This window comes from Bombyx mori, chromosome 13 (assembly GCF_030269925.1).
Source record: "Bombyx mori chromosome 13, ASM3026992v2".
NCBI classification, from domain to species: Eukaryota; Metazoa; Arthropoda; class Insecta; order Lepidoptera; family Bombycidae; genus Bombyx; species Bombyx mori.
In genome coordinates, this window is record NC_085119.1 from 5544277 (window position 1) to 5568170 (window position 23894).

The 23894-nt window shown below is 36.6% G+C and overlaps 1 protein-coding gene and 1 long non-coding RNA gene across 10 annotated transcripts; one reads left to right on the forward strand and one right to left on the reverse strand.

The window, feature by feature from the left end:
* The first annotated feature begins 656 nt into the window (after positions 1–656).
* On the forward strand, positions 657–21800 carry LOC110386644 (lipopolysaccharide-induced tumor necrosis factor-alpha factor homolog). 9 transcript variants are annotated; one of them, XM_062671741.1, is made up of 5 exons: positions 1412–1570; positions 2406–2664; positions 9436–9552; positions 19892–20162; positions 21405–21800. In XM_062671741.1, exons 2-5 carry the CDS (start codon positions 2613–2615, stop codon positions 21505–21507), a joined length of 543 nt encoding a protein of 180 aa, XP_062527725.1. In that variant the 5' UTR covers positions 1412–1570; positions 2406–2612; the 3' UTR covers positions 21508–21800. The 9 variants fall into 9 exon arrangements, with proteins under 9 accessions (XP_062527729.1, XP_037870912.1, XP_062527725.1 ...); XM_062671743.1 differs by having other exon boundaries at positions 1450–1570; positions 2522–2664; XM_062671740.1 differs by lacking the exons at positions 1412–1570; positions 2406–2664 and adding exons at positions 3224–3382; positions 4218–4476.
* On the reverse strand, positions 21404–23569 carry LOC134199952 (uncharacterized). The gene is made up of 2 exons (XR_009974648.1): positions 23418–23569; positions 21404–23128 (listed from the first exon to the last, which is right to left on the reverse strand). It is a non-coding gene; the product is annotated as an uncharacterized LOC134199952 (long non-coding RNA).
* Between the last annotated feature and the right edge of the window lie 325 nt (positions 23570–23894).

The following is a 23894-nucleotide window of genomic DNA, read 5'->3' on the forward strand; positions in this document are numbered from 1 at the left end:
GTGAGCTCGTTTATGCGTAGGCCGTAAAATTCTTATATACAAAAACTGTCGAACCAAATTTTTTTTTTTGAAAAATGCCTTTTTTATTGCTTCGGTGATTGGACGAGCTTACCTACACTATTTTTAAATCAAACTTATTAAAATTTATTTTCTATTTTTTAGTTGGATTTTCTATAAAAGCGTTTTTTTTTAGTTTTTTTTTTTAAGTATTATTTATTTTTCATTTTTTAGTTGAATTTAAATTTTTTCAATATTCTTTTAATATTGAATTGTCATCGGTTCTTAATAAGTATACCAAATTTCGAGTTAATCCGACGTTTTGAAGGGGGTCAAAATCATGTTCAAAGATCCCGTTACATTCCATAACATTCATACGCCTGAAGCTAATAAAAGCGTATTCAAAATTGATATCTGCCAGCGGGATTCGAACACCGTTGCTTCGCTAGATACGAATGCACCGGGCGCGTCTTATCCTTTAGGCCACGACGACGAATTGAAAAAAAAAAAAAGATTTTGTTCTGAACGATTTTGTAGATAATTTTAGATCAGTCAGTCAGTTAACAGAATTCTCAAATTAAAAAGCTATATTTCAGATCAAGGCGATTTGTCTGGCGTAGACATAGCAGAAACTACTCAAAACCCGCCGCCATACAATAACCAGATGCAAACAGATTTATATCATGTCGTTCCCACTGTGCCGACTCAACAGTTCATCACAGTTCAAGCGCCGCAAATGGGCCCTAAGCCTGCACGCTATACCTGCCCAAGCTGCAAAGCGTCCATCACGACCAGAGTAGAATATGTATCGGCGACGAAAACCCACCTGTGTGCTTTACTCCTTTGCTGTCTATGGTATGTGTTTTTTTTTTCGAAGTTACAATAGAATAATTGAGATAGGTATTGCTTTATTATGCAAAAAACTTTACCATATTTCGTATTCCATATTTAAGGCATGATAATCTGTGGATTTTATTTTAATAAAAAATTAAAAAAAAAACTTCTAAAAAGTATTAAGTGTGAAATTCAGTGAACTTAAATATTAAAAAAAAGTCTCAAGTTTTTTTTAAATTAAAATTTACAATTTGTTAACCAGAAACAAACCGAAATAGGTATTAATTCATACATGTAAATTTTTTTAAGTAATAAATATTTATGCTCTATACATACAGCTACAATTTAAAGAGTTCGAAAGATTGTTATGAGTAACATTGAATGTCTGAATTACGTACAATTGCATACAAACTTATGACTGAAATTAAGTTGGGCAGATGGTCTCACTGCTCACATGGTTTTAAACAGTCGCAGTTCGAAAATACTATACAGCATTAATGTCATTATTGACAACGAGTCATAAGATTGTAATGCAGGTGTCTTTGGTTTATGTATAAGCTATTGAAAAATACATTTTTTTTGTTTTTGAAATACATATCTGTTCTGCGTATTTCATAAACAATGGTTAATTGTTTACGCATTCACATACAGTGAATCGTCTGAGACGGACGTGGTTACATATAGATAGTGTTCGGTAAAACAGTGTGGTAGAATAAAATGAAAATGCCTCTGGTGCAGCGTGAGTTTTTTATTTATTACGTACTTATTTATGTTTATCAGTATTACTAATACTTCGTAAATGCAACGGAGGTATTAAAAGTCTGAGCCCAAAGGGGTATGTACTGATATATTATTTATAATGACCTAATTCTTCCGAGAAGCAGCCGTTAGTAAATCGAGACTTCATTTTAGTGTTTCAAGTTGGGTGTTGGCATTGTTGTATCTATGGGATTCGGTAACCGTTTAAAATCATATGCGCTGTGAGCTCGTTTATGCGTAGGCCGTAAAATTCTTATATACAAAAACTGTCGAACCAAATTTTTTTTTTTGAAAAATGCCTTTTTTATTGCTTCGGTGATTGGACGAGCTTACCTACACTATTTTTAAATCAAACTTATTAAAATTTATTTTCTATTTTTTAGTTGGATTTTCTATAAAAGCGTTTTTTTTTTAGTTTTTTTTTTTAAGTATTATTTATTTTTCATTTTTTAGTTGAATTTAAATTTTTTCAATATTTTTTTAATATTGAATTGTCATCGGTTCTTAATAAGTATACCAAATTTCGAGTTAATCCGACGTTTTGAAGGGGGTCAAAATCATGTTCAAAGATCCCGTTACATTCCATAACATTCATACGCCTGAAGCTAATAAAAGCGTATTCAAAATTGATATCTGCCAGCGGGATTCGAACACCGTTGCTTCGCTAGATACGAATGCACCGGGCGCGTCTTATCCTTTAGGCCACGACGACGAATTGAAAAAAAAAAAAAGATTTTGTTCTGAACGATTTTGTAGATAATTTTAGATCAGTCAGTCAGTTAACAGAATTCTCAAATTAAAAAGCTATATTTCAGATCAAGGCGATTTGTCTGGCGTAGACATAGCAGAAACTACTCAAAACCCGCCGCCATACAATAACCAGATGCAAACAGATTTATATCATGTCGTTCCCACTGTGCCGACTCAACAGTTCATCACAGTTCAAGCGCCGCAAATGGGCCCTAAGCCTGCACGCTATACCTGCCCAAGCTGCAAAGCGTCCATCACGACCAGAGTAGAATATGTATCGGCGACGAAAACCCACCTGTGTGCTTTACTCCTTTGCTGTCTATGGTATGTGTTTTTTTTTTCGAAGTTACAATAGAATAATTGAGATAGGTATTGCTTTATTATGCAAAAAACTTTACCATATTTCGTATTCCATATTTAAGGCATGATAATCTGTGGATTTTATTTTAATAAAAAATTAAAAAAAAAACTTCTAAAAAGTATTAAGTGTGAAATTCAGTGAACTTAAATATTAAAAAAAAGTCTCAAGTTTTTTTTAAATTAAAATTTACAATTTGTTAACCAGAAACAAACCGAAATAGGTATTAATTCATACATGTAAATTTTTTTAAGTAATAAATATTTATGCTCTATACATACAGCTACAATTTAAAGAGTTCGAAAGATTGTTATGAGTAACATTGAATGTCTGAATTACGTACAATTGCATACAAACTTATGACTGAAATTAAGTTGGGCAGATGGTCTCACTGCTCACATGGTTTTAAACAGTCGCAGTTCGAAAATACTATACAGCATTAATGTCATTATTGACAACGAGTCATAAGATTGTAATGCAGGTGTCTTTGGTTTATGTATAAGCTATTGAAAAATACATTTTTTTTGTTTTTGAAATACATATCTGTTCTGCGTATTTCATAAACAATGGTTAATTGTTTACGCATTCACATACAGTGAATCGTCTGAGACGGACGTGGTTACATATAGATAGTGTTCGGTAAAACAGTGTGGTAGAATAAAATGAAAATGCCTCTGGTGCAGCGTGAGTTTTTTATTTATTACGTACTTATTTATGTTTATCAGTATTACTAATACTTCGTAAATGCAACGGAGGTATTAAAAGTCTGAGCCCAAAGGGGTATGTACTGATATATTATTTATAATGACCTAATTCTTCCGAGAAGCAGCCGTTAGTAAATCGAGACTTCATTTTAGTGTTTCAAGTTGGGTGTTGGCATTGTTGTATCTATGGGATTCGGTAACCGTTTAAAATCATATGCGCTGTGAGCTCGTTTATGCGTAGGCCGTAAAATTCTTATATACAAAAACTGTCGAACCAAATTTTTTTTTTTGAAAAATGCCTTTTTTATTGCTTCGGTGATTGGACGAGCTTACCTACACTATTTTTAAATCAAACTTATTAAAATTTATTTTCTATTTTTTAGTTGGATTTTCTATAAAAGCGTTTTTTTTTTAGTTTTTTTTTTTAAGTATTATTTATTTTTCATTTTTTAGTTGAATTTAAATTTTTTCAATATTTTTTTAATATTGAATTGTCATCGGTTCTTAATAAGTATACCAAATTTCGAGTTAATCCGACGTTTTGAAGGGGGTCAAAATCATGTTCAAAGATCCCGTTACATTCCATAACATTCATACGCCTGAAGCTAATAAAAGCGTATTCAAAATTGATATCTGCCAGCGGGATTCGAACACCGTTGCTTCGCTAGATACGAATGCACCGGGCGCGTCTTATCCTTTAGGCCACGACGACGAATTGAAAAAAAAAAAAAGATTTTGTTCTGAACGATTTTGTAGATAATTTTAGATCAGTCAGTCAGTTAACAGAATTCTCAAATTAAAAAGCTATATTTCAGATCAAGGCGATTTGTCTGGCGTAGACATAGCAGAAACTACTCAAAACCCGCCGCCATACAATAACCAGATGCAAACAGATTTATATCATGTCGTTCCCACTGTGCCGACTCAACAGTTCATCACAGTTCAAGCGCCGCAAATGGGCCCTAAGCCTGCACGCTATACCTGCCCAAGCTGCAAAGCGTCCATCACGCCCAGAGTAGAATATGTATCGGCGACGAAAACCCACCTGTGTGCTTTACTCCTTTGCTGTCTATGGTATGTGTTTTTTTTTCGAAGTTACAATAGAATAATTGAGATAGGTATTGCTTTATTATGCAAAAAACTTTACCATATTTCGTATTCCATATTTAAGGCATGATAATCTATGGATTTTATTTTAATAAAAAATTAAAAAAAAAACTTCTAAAAAGTATTAAGTGTGAAATTCAGTGAACTTAAATATTTAAAAAAAGTCTAAGTTTTTTTTAAATTAAAATTTACAATTTGTTAACCAGAAACAAACCGAAATAGGTATTAATTCATACATGTAAATTTTTTTAAGTAATAAATATTTATGCTCTATACATACAGCTACAATTTAAAGAGTTCGAAAGATTGTTATGAGTAACATTGAATGTCTGAATTACGTACAATTGCATACAAACTTATGACTGAAATTAAGTTGGGCAGATGATCTCACTGCTCACATTAGCATTTATGCAGCATTCATGTCATTATCCACAACGAGACATAAGATTGTAGTCTGCTTTACAATTGGACGTTTAAATCGTAACGCCTGATTGCTTCGCGGTTGAAATACTGAAGATGGATGCACCCGCCTATGCGAAATTGGGCATTAAGGAGTTGTGTAGGAAAATAGTGGTCAGGTTGCTGTTGTAAAACTAGATGCGGATTCTATTAAAAGTCGGAGATAATTTAAATTTTGTCTATTTTATTGGAGAAAATTCTAGCTTAAGATCGTTGGGTATTTCACATTCAACGTTCCTTCTTATTACGATCTTCTTATTATTTTATATACCTACTAGCTGACCCGGCAAACGTTGTGTTGCCTTAAATAAGATTTCTAGGGAAATTCAATCTAATATATAAAATTCTCGTGTCACAGTTTTCGTTGCCATACTCCTCCGAAACGGCTTGACCGATTTTGATGAAATTTTTTGTGCTTATCCAGTATCTATGAGAATCGGCCAACATCTATTTTTCATCCCCCTAAATGTTAGGGGTAGTCCACCCCAAAATTTTTATTTTTATTTTTTAGACAAAACTTTTAATTTCTATTTTTTTATGATACAACATACAAAAATACATACAATCCTCAATTTTCACCCCTCTACGATCAACCCTTATTTTTTATTTGCTAATTAAAAACTTTAAAATTTTTTGCGAGAATTTTGTTTTTATTTTGTCATGACGTAGAATAAAAAAATTCATATTACTCTGAAATTTTCACCCCTCTACGATTAACCCCTATTTTTATTTCTTAATTATAAACTTTAATTTTTTTGGCAAGATTTTCATTTTTATTTTTATTTTGTCATGAATTAAAATAAAAAATCTGATGTTACTCTTCATCTTTCATCCCTCTATGATCAACCCCTATTTTTTATTTGTTAATTATAAACTTTAATTTTTTTGGCAAGTTTTTTATGTTGTTTTGTCAGGACTTAAAATAATAAAAAATCATATTACTCTCAATTTTCACTCTTATACGATCAACCCCTATTTTTCCAACCCGATTAATATTTTGGAACGAAGTTCTTTATCGCGCGTTGTGAAAGGGGGCTAGACGGAAAAAATTCTTACGAAAAGTTGTCACGACACTTTTTGCTATAAATTCTTACGAAAAGTTGTCACGACACTTTTGGAACGAAGTTCCTTATCGCGCGTTGTGAAAGGGGCCTAGACGGAAAAAATTCTTACGAAAAGTCGTCACGACACTTTTTGCTATAAATTCTTACAAAAGGTTGTCACGACACTTTTTGCTATAAATTCTTACGAAAAGTTGTCACGACACTTTTTGCTATAGTAAGCTATTGTAAGCTGTGCGGCGTCGCATGTTTCTCTGTCTGTCTGTCTGTCTCTCTCTCTCTTTCTTCATACCTCGAATAGAACTTTAAATTAATATTTTTATAATTGGGAACTTCGTTCCTATCCGGTGTCCCACGACACCACACATCTTTTTTTTATTCTATGCACAGATATATAGGTATATAATAAGGATGCCAGATGGTAATCAAATATTATAATTGTACGATAAATTCTTATTCAGAGTTTATAATTTCAAGTTCCTTTAATTATGATTTTTTTTTTAATTGTATTTGATCTCCTGCCCTCTCCGGTCGACTACTGATCAACTATCAATCGATCAGTTATCCCCGCCAGGTATCACCACTCATCCAGCAAACATCACGTAGTAGGGATAAGGACGAAGCCGGTCTCCTGTCTTACTTACTCACTATACATCATAGATTATACACTTAATGATATTTGAGAGCTATACAATACTATACATTTTTCAGCCATGTTTTTTTGGTTTTATTTGTGTATCAATAGTATGTTCAGTAGGTCTGAGAATCGGCTACTATCTATTTTTCATACCCCTAAGTGAAAAGGGTTGTCCACCCCAAACATTTATTTTTTATTTTAATTTTTTGGTTTTTTTTTTTGTTTATAATGAGGTAATATGTGGTTAAATGAGGTTTTTTTTCTACAGTAGAATTTCCCTAGAAATCTTATTTAAGGCAACACAACGTTTTCCGGGTCAGCTAGTTCTAATATATAAAATTCTCAAAAACCTCATTCAACCACATAATATAGTAAGCAGCACGTAAGTTGGCAAGGTTTTGGTGTAGTGGGGGTAATGTCGCGCATAGTGTACATTGCAACAAAAAAATTGTCACTTCTATTGCCCGCATATATGTTTATTTTATTTTATTAAATTTTTTATTTGCCATAATTTATTTTTAAGCCTGTGTGTTTAGAAGAAAGTTAAAGAAAAGAGAGGAATTCGTGAAGTGTATTAGGTGTTATAAATAAAATACAATTAAAAGTAAAAAAATGTATTTAAAAAAATATGCTTAATATTAAAAATTATGTGTCGCCGTCGTCACTATCATTTTCTAATAGTGCTACCCCTTGGATTAAATCTATGGTAGCACCTGAGCTGGTGGAAGGAGTTGGCTCCTCATCGTCGACATAACGAAGAGTCGCTGTCGTCACTGGCGTAAATAATAAAACGCTCAGTGACTGAATCGACTATAATTATGGTCATTGGTATTTGCAAGCAAATTTAAAACAATAACACTCGTAACAAAAACTAAATTTAAAACAATAATAACAACTCGTAACAAAAACTCAATATAAACAAAGGGTTCCTACAACTTTAGTAGGCGCATGTGTAACCGGGAGCAAACGGAACGTGGACGCGGTGCGGGAGGGGAGGGTCGACTGACTTACCAATCGCGCGCTCGGAACGGTGCTACGTCTTTCCCCGCGTCCCGCTTGACAACCAAAGAGACCTAAAAAACGACTTCTGCGCATCTAGCGACTCTTGCCAAGTTACGTGCCGGGGACTATATATACCTCATTATAACAAAGAAAAAAAATTAAAAAGAAAAAATGTTTGGGGTGGACAGCCCTTATCACTTAGGGGTATGAAATATAGATAGTAGCCGATTCTCAGACCTACTGAACATACTATTGATACACAAATAAAACCAAAAAAACATGGCTGGCAAGCTACGATTGATACACAAATAAAACCAAAGAAACATGGCTGAAAAATGTATAGTGAGTAAGACAGGAGACCGGCTTCGTCCTCATCCCTACTACGTGATGTTTGCTGGATGAGTGGCGACACCTGGCGGGGATAACTGATCGATTGAATTTAAAAAAAAAACATAATTAAAGGAACTTCAAATTATAAACTCTGAATAAGAATTTATCGTACTACAATTATAATATTTGATTGCCATCTTGCAACCTTATTGCGGATCTGTGCATAGAACAAAAAAAATAAAAATCGGGATGGAAAAATAGGGGTTGATCGTATAAGAGTGAAAATTGAGAGTAATATATATTTTTTTTATTTTAAGTCATGACAAAATAAAAAATAAAATCTTGCCAAAAAATTTAAAATTTATAATTAACAAATAAAAAATAGGGGTTGATCGTAGAGGGGTGAAAATTTCAGAGTAATATGATTTTTTTAATTCTAAGTCATGACAAAATAAAAACAAAATTCTTGCAAAAAAATTTAGTTTTTAATTAGCAAATAAAAAATAAGGGTTGATCGTAAAAAGGTGAAAATTTAGGGTTGTATGTATTTTTGTATGTTGTATCATAAAAAAATAGAAATTAAAAATTTTGTCTAAAAAATAAATAAAAAAATTTAGGGGTGGACTACCCCTAACATTTAGGGGGATGAAAAATAGATGTTGGCCGATTCTCATAGATACTGGATAAGCACAAAAAATTTCATCAAAATCGGTCAAGCCGTTTTGGAGGAGTATGGCAACGAAAACTGTGACACGAGAATTTTATATATTAGATATATAGGGAAGTCCCAGGATGTAGCTTATTATATGTATGATATTGTTACGCGCTGGGGTTCGGGATAAATAAAAAGTCCTTTTTTTTATTGCCCTTGTAGGCAGACGAGCATACGGCCCACCTGATGGTGAGTGGTTACCGTCGCTCATGGACTTCAGCAATGCCAGGGGCAGAGCCAAGCCGCTGCCTACCGAGTTATACCAAAGTACAACTTAAAACTGTATTCAACACTTAGAACACTTAAAATACTTCACAAACACTTTAAAATTTTCAATTCACTTCTTCCGCTTCGCTTCAGGTGATCCGTTCACTGTTTCGGTTCGAGTAGTTCCGATTACTAACTGACTGCGTACCATCTCTGCAACGCTTTTATAGCCGATACTACATCCCTAGAATTATCGAGAATATTCCACACATTCCGAGCATAATATTGTGTTTCCGCTATCTGACAAAAGATGGCGTTGTACTCGAGCGTTCTAGGTGCTACTAGATCCTTCGATATTCGTTCGACTATTCGGCGATAGATGGCATTACTCTTACCGGCGTAACAATATATACAGGGAAGTAACAGAAGTGGCTTAAGGAGGCTGAAACCCGTTCCTTCTGCTAAGAGGAAGGTCGGCTTGAGAAATAATTGAGATTTTTTTATTTCTTTTTTTTCAGTTGCTGGCCCTGTGCTTGCATTCCTTACTGCGGCAAAAGCTGCCGAAACGCCACACACTACTGTCCGAACTGCAACGCGTATATCGGGAGTTACATCGGTTAATCATCTTAATTTTTGTACGTTTACGATTGTTCGTGGCAGCCTACATGGCGTTTTGTATTCTGACTAATCATTGTGGCTAAAAGTTACGTAGAGTAGGTATATGTTACTAAGTAGCTACATACTGTGCGTTCATAAAATTAATAGAATTGACGTCATAATTATTATTGTCTTGATTCGAAATTTAAATGTTTCTAATGAATCATTATTTTTCAGTCATTGCGTAGGTACCTATTTAAAACACAAAAACAAATGTTTTTGTTTTTGATTTTTATGTTCTCTTCAATTAATAAGCAGTTTCGTAAAATTTGTATTTCTTTCAAAGCTTTTGTTTAAATCATACTTTTAATGATCTAAAGTCTAAAATAATATATTTTGATGGTCAGAGGTTGGTTTATTATAATTTTAACGAGTAAACATTGATAGTTTAATTATGTGTGGTATTTTTAAGCAGAATTTTTGAAATGTCCTGAACTTTGATTATATATACGTGTATATAATCAAAGGTCCTGAACGCATATTACGTGATACCTCCACGCTAGTCCTACTTATTAACACTCTTTACCGTGCAAAATTCAAACAGACTAAAAATCTATATCATCATCATCATCAACAGCCCACAGTCGTCCACTGCTGGACATAAGCCTCTCCCAATCTACACCACTGAGCCCGGTCTGCTGCTCTCCTCATCCACTTCTGGCCGGCCACCGTGCGGAGGTCATCGCACCATCTAGCCAGGGGGCGTCCCACGTTACGTCTTCCGCTGCGCGGTCTCCACTCGAGAACCCGTCTGCTCCAGCGATCGTCAGTCCTACGGCATATATGGCCAGCCCACTGCCACTTCAGCTTGCTGACTCTTTGAGCTATGTCGATGACTTTAGTTCTCTGTAGAATAATCTCATTCCGGATTTTATCCTTCAGAGAAACTCCGAGCATGGCTCTTTCCATGGCTCGCTGAGCGACTTTGAGCTGACGGACCAACCTTACTGTGAGTGTCCACGTTTCGGCTCCGTTCATCACTTTGGTTTTATCCATGTTCATCCGTAGTCCAATTCGTCGTGAAGAATCTGCTAAGCCGTTCAGCATCTGCTGCAGATGTTGCAACGATTCCGCCATGAGAACTATGTCATCTGCAAACCGCAAGTGTGAGATGTACTGGCCATTAATGTTTATGCCCATCTTTTTCCAGTTCAGCGTCTTAAACATATCTTCCAATGCGTTAGTAAACAGTTTCGGGGAAATTACATCCCCCTGTCTCACTCCCCTACGCAATTGGATAGGGTTAGACTGCTGATTCTGTACTCGAACATTCATCGTGGCACAGTCGTAAAGGCATTTCAACACCTGGACATAGCGATGGTCTACCTGGCATCGCCGCAGAGAGTCCAGAACAGACCAAGTCTCGATGGAGTCGAAAGCCTTCTCATAATCCACGAATGCTAAACACAGGGGCCGATTAAATTCTGTGGTCTTTTCTATAAGCTGCCGCACTGTGTGTATGTGGTCTATGGTTCCATAGCCGCTCCGAAACCCAGCCTGCTCTGGGGGCTGAAATTCGTCGAACTTTCTTGCCAGGCGATTTGTGATGACTCGTGAGAACAACTTATAGATGTGGTTCAGGAGAGAGATTGGTCTGTAGTTCTTTAAAAGAGTTTTGTCTCCTTTTTTGAAAAAAAGTACCACAATGCTGTTGTTCCACGCCTTCGGAGTTCTCCCGCGGTGAATGACGTGGCTGAAAAGCTTCCGTAGCTCTACTAAGAGAGGTGGTCCTCCTGCTTTCAATAGCTCAGTTGTTATACCATCATCTCCGGGGGCTTTTCCATTCTTGAGTGGTCTCAGAGCCAATCTTATTTCGTCCACACTGACGTCCGGCAGCTCATCGGTGAAATGGCGCGTGAGTGGGGCTCTACAATCGTGACAGTTCTGTACAGGACGGGTGGTGCAGGACTCATACAGCTGACCGTAATATTTTTCAATCTCAGCGAGAATTCCCATCTGCGACATAATGACGCTACCATCGGAGGTCTTGAGTTTCGATAAACGACTTCTCTTAAGCTGCTGGTTAAATACCTTCGACCCACGGTTTTGTTCAATGGCTCTTTCAATTCTTCGAGTAGTGGAGCGTCGAAGGTCACGTCGAACCAATTTCGTTATCTGCTTGCTGAGAGCCGATCGTCCTGACGGAGAGGCGGATGTGTCCTGACGCCGTATGGCCATGAGTCGCAACGTCTCGTCTGAGAGTTCGGATTTTTTTCCCGTTCGCTTCCCGCTGAAAAATTTTGCACCCTCTTCCCTCATGAGTGTGACCAGATTTTCGAGGTTTTCGTCAACATCATCAGTGGTTTCCAAGTTAACAAATCGATTTTCCAAGGTTTTATGGAAAACTTCTGAACCTGCACTGATTTGGAGCTGGCTAGGTCGGAGTGTAGACTGTATCATGCGGTATCTTTCCAATCGAGTGTCTATGCTCAGCGTAGCTCTTACTAGCCGGTGGTCGCTTCCGGTGTTAAACCTGTTGACCACTGAGACATCCCTAAATAACCGTTTTTTGTCCGCAATGATAAAATCAATCTCATTTTTCGTTACAGTGTCCGGGCTTCGCCATGTCCATTTTCTTTGGGGCTGCTTTTTAAAAAATGAGTTCATTAAGAATAGCTCCTCTTGCTCTAGAAAGTTAACGAGCATTTGCCCCCTATCGTTCCTGCTTCCAAATCCATGTGGTCCCACTCTTGATTCGTCACACATCTGTACACCCACTTTGGCATTAAAGTCGCCCATGACAACATTGAAAAATCTATATATATAAAAATAAATTGCTGTTCGTTAGTCTCGCTAAAACTCGAGAACGGCTGGACCGATTTGGCTAATTTTGGTCTTGAATTATTCGTGGAAGTCCAGAGAAGGTTTAAAAGGTGAATAAATATGAAAATGCTTGGAGTTATATAAAAACAAACAATTTTGTTTTTCCTTTGATATGTCCCCCGTCGGACGGATTCGTTTTGTTTGTTTTAAGTTTGTTTTATACAAGAGCTTAGGTCTTTTATTTATCGATTGAGTCATTACGAAGTCTGCCGGCTCAGCTAGTTAAGAATAAAAACGACCCCATATTAGTCGAAAATTACCAACGGTTTTTGTGGTCTACTCCAAAGTATACTTGCAGAATGCTTTCCGAGTCGAGTTTCGGGTGGATAAGTGCCCATGAGTAATATACGTTCAAATTAAAAAGACGGTTGATTCTATTGATTCTTGATTTTCATTGCTAAGTAATTTCTTAATTATTTTAATATTACATATAGTTACCGTTTAAGTTTTATGATGCGTCATGAGAGTGATTTTTGTTTTTGTGCTTAACCAATAAACCAACCAAGATATGTAGATTGTTTGTATTTGTTGATTACTGTGAGTCTATAGATATCATAAAGTAAATACCGGCGTCCTTTTCTTATTTTTATAATCCTTCAGAGGTGAACTGGAGGATGCTTTAGAAATAGGTAGAATATTAACACCTACTAGTTTTCTAATGCGAATAGTTAATATACGCTTCACTCCTCGTAAAGTTAGAGATGGGGGGCAGAAGGAACTCGGGAAGAAGAGTGTGATTGAGAAGAGGTAAATTGCGCATGATTTCACGGAATACAGTAAACGTATTCTATACTAAACCTAGCTAAAGATATTCGGGGCTCTGTACAAGTAAACGCAAATAAGTAATTAATAGAAACGAAAAAAAAAATACTATTACGAACACTTATCCTTTATATATTGTTTTTATGTCGTCAAAACTGAATCAGCTACGAGATAAAATTGATGTAGACGAAGACGATGTTTTGTTTGTACGTTAAGGCGCATTTAGCTTAAAATGAATTAAGTTTCAAGTAAAGTTTGCAATGGAAAGCTTTTTTTTGTTGTTTAATGATTCTTTTTTATATAGACATGAAAAAGAAATATGTTTAAATGCTTAAGTTGTGTTTAAAAAAATGTTAAATTTATGGATTAAATCCGATATGTGTAGTAAAATTATAAAATAGCTTGTTTCATTTTTAGTAAAAAAAAAACATGTGCTTGCTGTCCTTACTCCCTTCACGAGTATGCATTTACATGACGCATTATCTATATACAAGAGGTCCCGCAGTAGTCGAAATTCGACTATAATTAATTAGAGTTGTAAGTTTGTACACTATTATGATTGTATTTTATACTTCTATAATCACAAATATCGCCAAGACTACACTATAAAAAGTATTAACAAAGACAAACAATATTTAATCTATTCTCAATTTGACGGCAGACGTCAAGAACAAAAGTTTGACAATAAACAGTATCCATGCGTGTGTGCGTCAAATACATGGTATGTAGTGTGTGTAACGTTTTCCTTATTGATTTAATGTATCTTTTACGCATTATTTTAAAAAAATATTAGCATTGTGCACTTCTTCTCTATATTCTCTATAAGTGTGGAAAATTTCATACTCCTCCGTCCGCGCAATTTTCGTAAAAAGGGATACAAAGTTTTTGCTTCACGTATTAATCTATATATTAATACGTGAAGCAAAAACTTTTCCACACTTATAGAGAATGTGGTATTCGGAGCTAAGCTAGGGCTGGGAGGAGTTTCACACTGAACACCTCTTATTTTTGTGATGTAGTCTTCAAAGAACAGAACTAATCAAGATCCACTTTTGGGGTGTAATCTCGCGTTTTTTATTTCCAAAGTTTCGAATACTATACAGTCATACAAACTGCTAGACTTCAAGATACTGTAAGGTCGTTCTGTGTGAAATGAAACGTGAAAGTCTAGAAATATAGAAAAAATAGACGGTAGGTGCACAATATTAAAATCTCACGGCCAACCTATACCCTGGGCCAGGAAGGTCAAGTACCTGAGAGTCACCCTGGATGCATCCATGACATTCCGCCCGCATATAAAAACAGTCCGCGACCGTGCCGCATTTGTTCTCGGCAGACTATCCCATGATCTGTAAGCGGAGTAAAATGTCCTTTCGGAACAAGGAACAACTTGCAGAAGGCCCGTCATGACTTACGCGAGTGTGGTGTTCGCTTACGCGGCCCGCACAAATATAGACACCCTCAATCCCTACAATCCCGCTTTTGCGGGTTAGCCGTCGGGGCTCCGTGGTTCGTGTGGAACGTTGATCTACACGACGACCTGGGTCTCAATCCGGAAATACATGAAGTCAGCTTCGGAACGGTACTAAGGCTATGCGTCATGATAATCGCCTTATCTTTGCCGCCGCTGACTACTTCCCGAATCCTGATCAGGCAGGAGCCAGTCACCGTCGATGCCCTAGACACGTCCTTACGGATCCATCAGATCCAATAACTTTGGCATTAGACGTCTTCAGCTCCAACACTAGGAGTAGGCTTAGGAACTTCGGTAACCTTACTTGTCGAACTCGACAAAGAGGTCGATATTCAACCTAACCCATGCATCAGCCCGCTGAGCTCCTCGCCGGATCTTCTCAACGGGTCGCGATTCCGATCCGGTAGTAGATTCATTCGCGGAGCAATTGCTCTTGAGTTGTTAGGTCTCCTTCGTAAGCGTTTGGGCAGTTGTTAGCAAATCCCACCCCTCCTGGCTGAGCCTTTGCTGTGCCCACCTGTCCTGGTGAAACTGTAAAAACCTCCGGGCCACCAGTAATCTTACAATCCTGAAAAAAAACAGGTATCTCCATGTTTATTTCATCCTCAAAGAAATCGTACAATAATATAATGCAATCGAGACTTTGATTTCATGTTAAAAGGTCATTTCAGGTTGTTTATAGTTTCAGGTAACAAATGCAATACCAGACAACGAAAGTACAGCATCAAAACAATGGCTAAAAATTTAAAAACAACTTTAAAAGTAAATAACAATATAGCAGCAGTTCATAGCAGTAATTCTTCGAACAGCAAAAACAAAACAACTTCTCTAATTAAATTACACATCACTTGAACATTATGTAAAACATCAATCTTTATTTGTTTTAGAGACTAAATTACAATCCCTTAGCTTCTACACAAAAAAACCCACTTTGTATTTCTTTTTTATAAAGTGGCTTACGTGGAAGTTGACGTCTCACTTGGTGGTAAGTGGTGGTAAGCCGTTGCTCATAGACATTGGCAATGCCATGTCGTTATTCACCAAGTTTTTAATATTTAAGCCTTATTTGATGAAGAATGTGTGCGTAGAATTGCAAAGAAAGTTTCTTTTGCTTAGTTTAGTTAGTTCCTTTAGTTTGCGCCTGGTTAATAAAACCGAATCACGATTGTATGATTTGAATGTGTGTATTTTTGTGGTTGCTATCTCCTTAATTAGGAACTGTTTTTATTTAGGATTTAAAAGATCTAAAACTAGGCATCTTGTTTTGTTGGGGCCTTTTCTTTCTTCTCCATCGCTCCCTCATTGCTGAGGATCGTGACTCCGTTTGAGCTTGTCGACTGCCAGTCTCCATCGGTTCCAGTCAGTTTCCTGGTGTAGTGCAGCGCTAAGTGGTCCGCTGGTTTGCTCGGAGATCTGGTCGGACCAACGTTTGGGGCTCCGGCCTCTAGAACCTTTTCCTTCTACTTTTCCAGTGACCATCAGATGTTCCAAGTTGTACACCTCTACGGGCAACGTGGCCAAAGTTGCGCATTATACGTTGCAGACAGGTGGCAGACAGGCGTTGAGCGTTCTCTTTTTTAAGCTGTTGTAGGACCGAGATGTTCGTGCGGTGGGCTGTCCATGGAATCCTTAATAGGCGGCGCTAACACCACATTTCAAAAGCATCAACTCTTTTCCATGTTTCTGCTCCATAGAAAGCGATTGGAAAGACAAGTGACTGCACAAGATGTATTTTGGCCCTATTCGAATCGAGAACTGTCCTTTTCGATGCGTTCGTTCCCAAACATTTGCCATCATACAAAGTTATTATATTATATTAATTAAGGAGCAATATAAAGAGCAACAATATATTGTGTCCTAAAATCATTATGTTCAATATGTGGTCCACCTAGGTCCTGGAACCAGCTCAGGGGGGGGTCATGACCCCCATAACCCCCCCACCCTGGATCCGCCCTTGTGAATGACCATGTGGTTTTGGACCATGAATTGAATGACCATGTCTTTTTGGTAAATGTGAGAATGGCATACAAAATACGAAATCGCAAGTGCTATAGTAGAATTATTTTGTCCGTGCCGTTTGGCTCATAAAAAATCGGAGCGGTGAAGCGAGTATTTCGCTCTCTCTTCCACTCCCGAGCCTTAGGGACGGGCATAGTGAGGCGCATTATTGTTGTCGATAAGCGTTTTAGTTTTGTCATTTTGTGGGTTAGTGATAAAAATGAAAGAAAAAATCACCAATCGAACACTTACACCACATATCGCCACAGCAAGTTAACGAGAACGCCAGAAATTAACACTTTGTAACTTTTCGGGATCTATTCTTATTTCAGTGAACAATTTTAACACATTGTTGATAATAACACGTGCTTGTGCTGGTATATTTTTGCCAACAAGCAAAATATTTGAATAAATTCTGCCGTTTTGGTACAAAACAAAGGAGAAGCCATTGTGTCACTAAAGAAATTCAGAGAGCGAATGCACAAAATCACATTTCTCTTCGTCATAAGAACTTTTTATCGATAATGGCGTAGCGCCCGCGCAACATGCTCACCGCCCTGGACGGGCTATGTTTTATGACCCAAACTGAACGGACAAAATAATTCTACTATATTAATGCGGTGCGCATGCGCACCACTACAACCTAACCTTTTTTTTTTTTTTTTTTCGGGGGGAAATCCTCATGGACTACCTTCGCCTAGGGAAAAGCGAAGGGGCGTGCCGGACTCCTACCGGCTAAAACCACCCCGGTGTCCACCCACACGTGCGCGCAGGGCCGCGGGAATCCAAAATTCTTCCGCAGACTACAACCTAACCTAACCTAACCTACGACATAATAATTTGCAAAGAAAAGTATGTTTTGTTTGTTATTTATATTTTTTAATTATAATAATTTTCGTTATTAAAGCCTTTTGTATTATGTTTATTTAAATACATTTTTTTTTACTGCAACAACATCATTAATTTATTTGTATTTACTGTAACTTTTCTTAAAACATGAATGTAAGAGTATACATTTACCAAAACGTGAAGGCAAGAGTACACATTTGCCGGAAAACATACATATATATTATATTCAGTTCACGTATACCTAACTTTTTGGCAAATGTGCACATTTACCGGTAAAAGTGTACATTTCCCAAGAGTGTGCATTTACCGTAACATAATATAATATATTATACAAGAATTGCTCGTTTAAAGATATCAAAGATATCAATGCTTAAAAGAACGAATATGAATGAACGAAAAATGCTCTCGAGCTGCCAATCGAATGCACGCGATTACACATTCAAAAACAGGGGATCGTCGGACGCGGACGTACGGAATTGTGTTCGTGCCGACATTATATATTGCGTGTCGTGAAATAACAACTAAAATGGCTAACTTTGAACGTGAGTACATTATATTATGATTACTGTTAATTCATTGTGCGTGTGCGTGTATAAGTTTAAGTGTGTTGTTGCTGACATCCTTTGTGTAATCTATGGGCGAATATTTGGCGCTTGGCGCGTCGTAAACACAACGCGATGGAAATGATATACATGCCACGGATACTAAGGAGTTTTAAAGACGAAGTTCTCCTAAATTGAGTTAAGATACATTTTAGGACAGCGCCGGTAGAACTTCGGCCAGCAAGTTCGTTCACCTTTGCAATCGAATAACAAAATAAACAGTTGAAATGTTTTCTTATTTAGGGCATATTTTCGCGAGCATTGTGCTTGACATATTTACATTTGAAATGAGCGAAAGCCCGTATTTTGGCATGTGATTTCACAAAACGAACACTAAATCACCTAAATCTAATACAATATTACTATAGCACACCTAAGCTGTTGTGTTTAACGATATATACTTATATATATTTATTGTATGTATGTATTTTCTTTAATAATGTGTTGTTAATAGTACACCGCAACATATATACCTGCTGTATCTTTATCTGTCCAGAATTTCGGATAATTAAGCGGCTGTCTGGAAGAAATCGCTTTTAGCGATAAGATGGCCAGCCGTAACGTATCTGCTTGTTGACTGTTTTCTGATGTTAATTGTGTTTTGGTGTGCAATAAAGTATGTTCTCTCTCTTTCTCTCTCTCTCTCTCTCTCTCTCTAAGCTATGTACTATATATTATTATATATACGCCACGTGCACCTATCACTGTCTGCAGTAACCAGACCTATTCTTGTACGCAATTCCTTAATTCCTTATCTTTAGTTTCTGCATAAGAACAACAATGCCATGTTCCATGTTCCAAGGCCGCATGGCTTTGTCGTCGCTTTATTCTTTATTCCTAATGCTGAAAAACAATTAAACTACCACACACCACAAGTTTTCTATCAATAAAACCAGAATTTTACTTCATTGGGGGTGGCGATATCTGTGTTTTCGTTCATTATGGGCTCTCATCGCATAGGCAATGTGTTTAGCTATTACACAAATAATGTTATATAAACATAAATCTTATCGTATCTAATACTATTACAATATGTCTGTAGTATTTTATTAAATTTAATATAAAGTCGTGCAAAACTTAAGTCACGTATGGTTTGAGATGATAGGTATCTAAATAATTTTGCATTTTTTCCTGTTCGAAAAAACGTGAGCGTCAATAAGGAAATTTCAATATATAAATCTTAGCATCATGTAATAACAATCAAAACCGGAAAATAATTAATTTGCGTAAATACTGGTGCGGCTATTGTACGACCAAATGGTTGGGCACCACCGTCCCGCCTATTTCGGCCTCAAACCAAACATGCATTCCAATTTGAAGGGTAAGACAGGAATTACGGAATATAAATGAGATTCGACCTCATGTCTCAAGGTGAGCGGCGGCACTCAGGTTGTGATGTCCATTCGTTCCAATAGCTATCATCAGGGGCTTTAGGTGGGCTTTAATGAACTCTTCCACTCATCTAGACAAAACAACAACAATAATAATAATATTAGTTTGATTTGATAGAAAAAATTCACTGGTGGTAGGACCTCTTGCGAGTCCGCGCGGGTAGATACCACCACCCTGCCTATTTCTGCCGTGAAGTAGTAATGCGTTTCGCTTTGAAGGGTGGGGCAGCCGTTGTAACTATACTTGAGAACTTGAACTTATATCTCAAGGTGGGTGGCGCATTTGTAAATATCTATAGGCCGCAGTAACCACTTAACACCAGGTGGGCTGTGAGTTCGTCCATCCATCAAAGCATAACTAAAGAAAATATATTAATATCTTTTCCTTATTAAATGTAGGTACAAACTCATGTTTCAGATAAAGGAAATCTGTCTGGCGCGAACTATGGGCCTCCTCCACAAAATCCGCCTCCTTACAACTATCAGCCCCAGCAAGTTCCATATGCTAATGTTCCTATCGTCCCCGTCGTGGCTCCTCAACAATTCGTGACGGTTGTGCAAGCGCGACCAATGGGCCCTGAACCATCAAGTTTAACCTGCCCCTCCTGTACCGCGGTCATCGTAACTAGGGTTCAACACGATGCTTCGAGCAAGACTCATCTTTTTGCGTTAATCCTTTGTTTGATAGGGTAAGTAGATTTTTAATTTTTACTGTTGGTAGAACGTCTTGTGAGTCCGCGCGGGTAGGTACACCCTGTCTATTTAGCAGTAATGCGTTTCGGTTTGAAGGGTGGGGCAGCCGTTGTAACTATACTTGAGACCTTAGAACTTATATCTCAATGTGAGCGGCGGCATTTACGCTGTAGATGTCTATGGGCTCCAGTAACCACTTAACACCAGGTGGGCTGTGAGCTCGTCCACCCATCTAAGCAATAAATAATAATTACAAAGAACAAAAGCGACATTTAACTATGACCCTATTGTGTTATTGGGTGTTTGTGGTCCGCTGTTTTTGCGAAAACGTCAATGAATAATTATGGAGACAAAAAAACGATGATTTAGATTATTTAGGATTTAAAGGAGACTCGATTATGATATCAAGTACACAGAAAAAATGTCCGTTTGAGTAATTTAAAAAGCTTATTTCAAGTCAAATAAAGTGTTGTCCGATGACTTGAACATTCAGTAGAATAGGATTTATGATTCACTATAATTTACTATAAGCGAATATCTTTTTTTTTAAGAACAAAAAGTTTCAAGGTCTATAGATACTATTGCCTATTATTTGCACTAAACTACGCGTCTTTCCTTCTTTGTATGGATCACAGACCAAATAAATCTATTTATATAAAAATGAATTGCTGTTTATTAGTCTTGCTAAAACTCGAGAACGGCTGGACCGATTTGGCTAATTTTGGTCTGTGATTAATTAGTGGAAGTCTAGAGAAGGTTTAAAAAGTGGATAAATATGAAAATGCTCGGAATTAAATAAAATAACAATTTTGTTTTTCCTTTGATGTGTCTCCCGTCGGACGGATTCCTTTTGTTTTTTAGGTTTATTTTATACAAAAGTTTAGGCCTTTTATTTATCGATTGAGGCACTACGAAGTCTGCCGAGTCAGCTAGTTTAAAATAAAATCTGAAATCAAGAGTTTTTGATCAACACGACAGGTAATCACGTTATTTCCAGAGAAGGTAGTGAGCGTCTAATATTTAAATAATTGTGAGCCTATGAAGTAAAATGTATAAAATATAACAGATAGAGTCTGAATAGTTAACACTAATTGATCAGCTTCAAAAGCAGCCCGTGATATATAATACGTGTTATTATTATAGTCCCAATTGATTGATATGATAGTTCTAATTAATTGATTGATATGATTTCCTACTTGTGTCTTCTTAATTATCATTAATCAATCTTATATTTTCAGATGCTGGCCATGTGCTTGCATCCCTTACTGCATGGAAAGCTGTCAAAATGCTACTCATTACTGTCCGAATTGCAACGCCTACATTGGAACCTATACAAATTGATGAGTTTGTGATAAATGCAAATAAAAAAAAAACATTATTTCAGTTGGGCGTACATATATCTCTCTTCAACTGTTTATTCTCTTATGAACTTTATATTAAATATGTCACAGTATATCTTTCCCTAATTTGAAAAAAATCATTAGATATTGTTGTCAGGAACATTTTATTTATGTTTTGTTATATTTATAATAAACTATTTTGCGACAAGTTTTCCAATACTGGGATGAGTTATTATAGCACAAATATGTATAAAAAAAGACCTATACGGTCATAATTAAATTGTAAAGATTTAATCTCGCTTTTTTTAAATTGTGTATATATTATTTGTGACGTTTTAAATACTTTACAGCTTTCCCGGTCACAGATGATTAAGGTGAATTATTCATCGACTGGAATATTGTTTTACTACTGGCCTACTGCCAGTTATACTGCCTACCTATAGCTATACTACTAATGGTACCTCAACTAATGGTGTCTCATATCATTTTGATTAATTAATAAATGATGCTAGGACATGTCCTTCTTCAAACGAGGCTTGTGGAGAGTAAAAAAGGCAGCGGCTTGGCTTTGGCCTTGGGATTGCCGACGTCCATTAGCGACGGTAATCACTCACCATCAGACCGTATGCTCGTCTGCCTACACGGACAATAAAAAAGTTACAAAGTTATTTGAACTAGAGGTCCCGCAGTAGTCGAAATTCGACTATAAATAATTGGAACTGTAAGTTTGTACACTATTATGATTGTATTTTATACTTCTATAACCACAAATTTCGCTAAGACTACACTATAAAAAATATTAACAAAGGCAAACAATATTTAATTTATTCTCAATTTGACAACAGACGTCAAGAACAAAAGTTTCACAATAAATAGTGTGCAAGCGTGTGTGCGTCAAATACATGGTATGTAGTGTGTGTAATGTTTTCTTTATTGATTTAATGTATCTTATATGCATTATTTAAAAAATATATTAGCATTGTGCACTTCTTCTCTATATTCTCTATAAGTGTGGAAAATTTCATACTCCCCCGTCCGCGCAATTTTCGTAAAAAGGGATACAAGTTTTTGCTTCACGTATTAATATATAGATATATTATTATCTCAATAGTGTGCTTTTTCAAGATCACCAAGTGCGATTAAACGGTCGATAAGATAAAACGTCTTATGCGAATCTATGTACATTTCTGGAAAACAGATAAGAAGGGTTACAACATGTTGTATGTGGTTGTCCAACATCGGTTAAGTCAGATTTTATGATTTTCACTTCTAATTGCGCGGAATTGAGCATTTCATGAAACATGTTGGAACCTTTCATTTAGTATTGTATGCATTTACAATAATATATTTAATATATAAATAAATAAATAAAATATTTTATTTATCAATAATGCATTTCATCCCATGTATCCATAGTTTGTTGGGTTCTTGGCATACTACTACCGCTGATCCGGCGCAGCCTTTTGCTGGACGAGATGGTGAATTCTATGTTATGTATCTTAAACCATATCACATCGTCCCCTTAATGGTTTTTTATAAGCTCCTCGCTGCGTCTGGCCGTGAACAGCGAAATACCCATCCCGTCCATTAATATCCCAAATTTTTATCTTGCTGAGATATACCTGAAAAGGAAGCTTAAGTTGGCGGTGATTGACACCTTAGCGGCCTGGGGCTTGTCTATTGGAATCACATGTGTCTGCACAGCTACAGAGCTGTTATATGGCTAGCAATGCCTAAGTTAGCGAATATATTGTCGCTAACATAGAATAACATAATATTCTTATATTTCGATGAAGTTGATATACATTTTTTGAAGCACTTCCAAACCTTTAATGGTTTCACGCTAACAGAGAAGCAATAGAAAAAGTTGAGTGAAGTTTTAATAGATTGATTTTATACAACATTTCTTACCTAACTCGTTCAAACAGTTGAACACTCTTGTCTAGAGAAAGATAACCTTTTATGCCGCTTCGCGAAATGATAAGATATTGTAGTTTCATTTGTAAGAACAGCGCTCTTCTTCTTAATTCATTTATATCATGTTTTATGGTATAATTCTAACATAAAATTTAAGTCTAACGTTTCTGTGAAAAAAATTACGTACTTGCGTATATAATGGGAATATATTAGCGAATACCGGATTCGCTGGGTCCATCTTGTTGCTGACGGAGGAACTGAAGAATGTCAGCGGACTAGCGATCCTGGTGTAGGCTTAAGGGGTCCCTATCAATGCGCATTACATTCAACTCCATTCTCCGCATTCCTATACCTGTCTAGCTAATTATGTCAGAATTCCCGACCCATAATTCCCAAAACTGGAATGCACGAAACTTTCAAAGTCGTGTTAAGCTTAACGTTACCGAAATTCTGGCACTTACCACTTCCGCA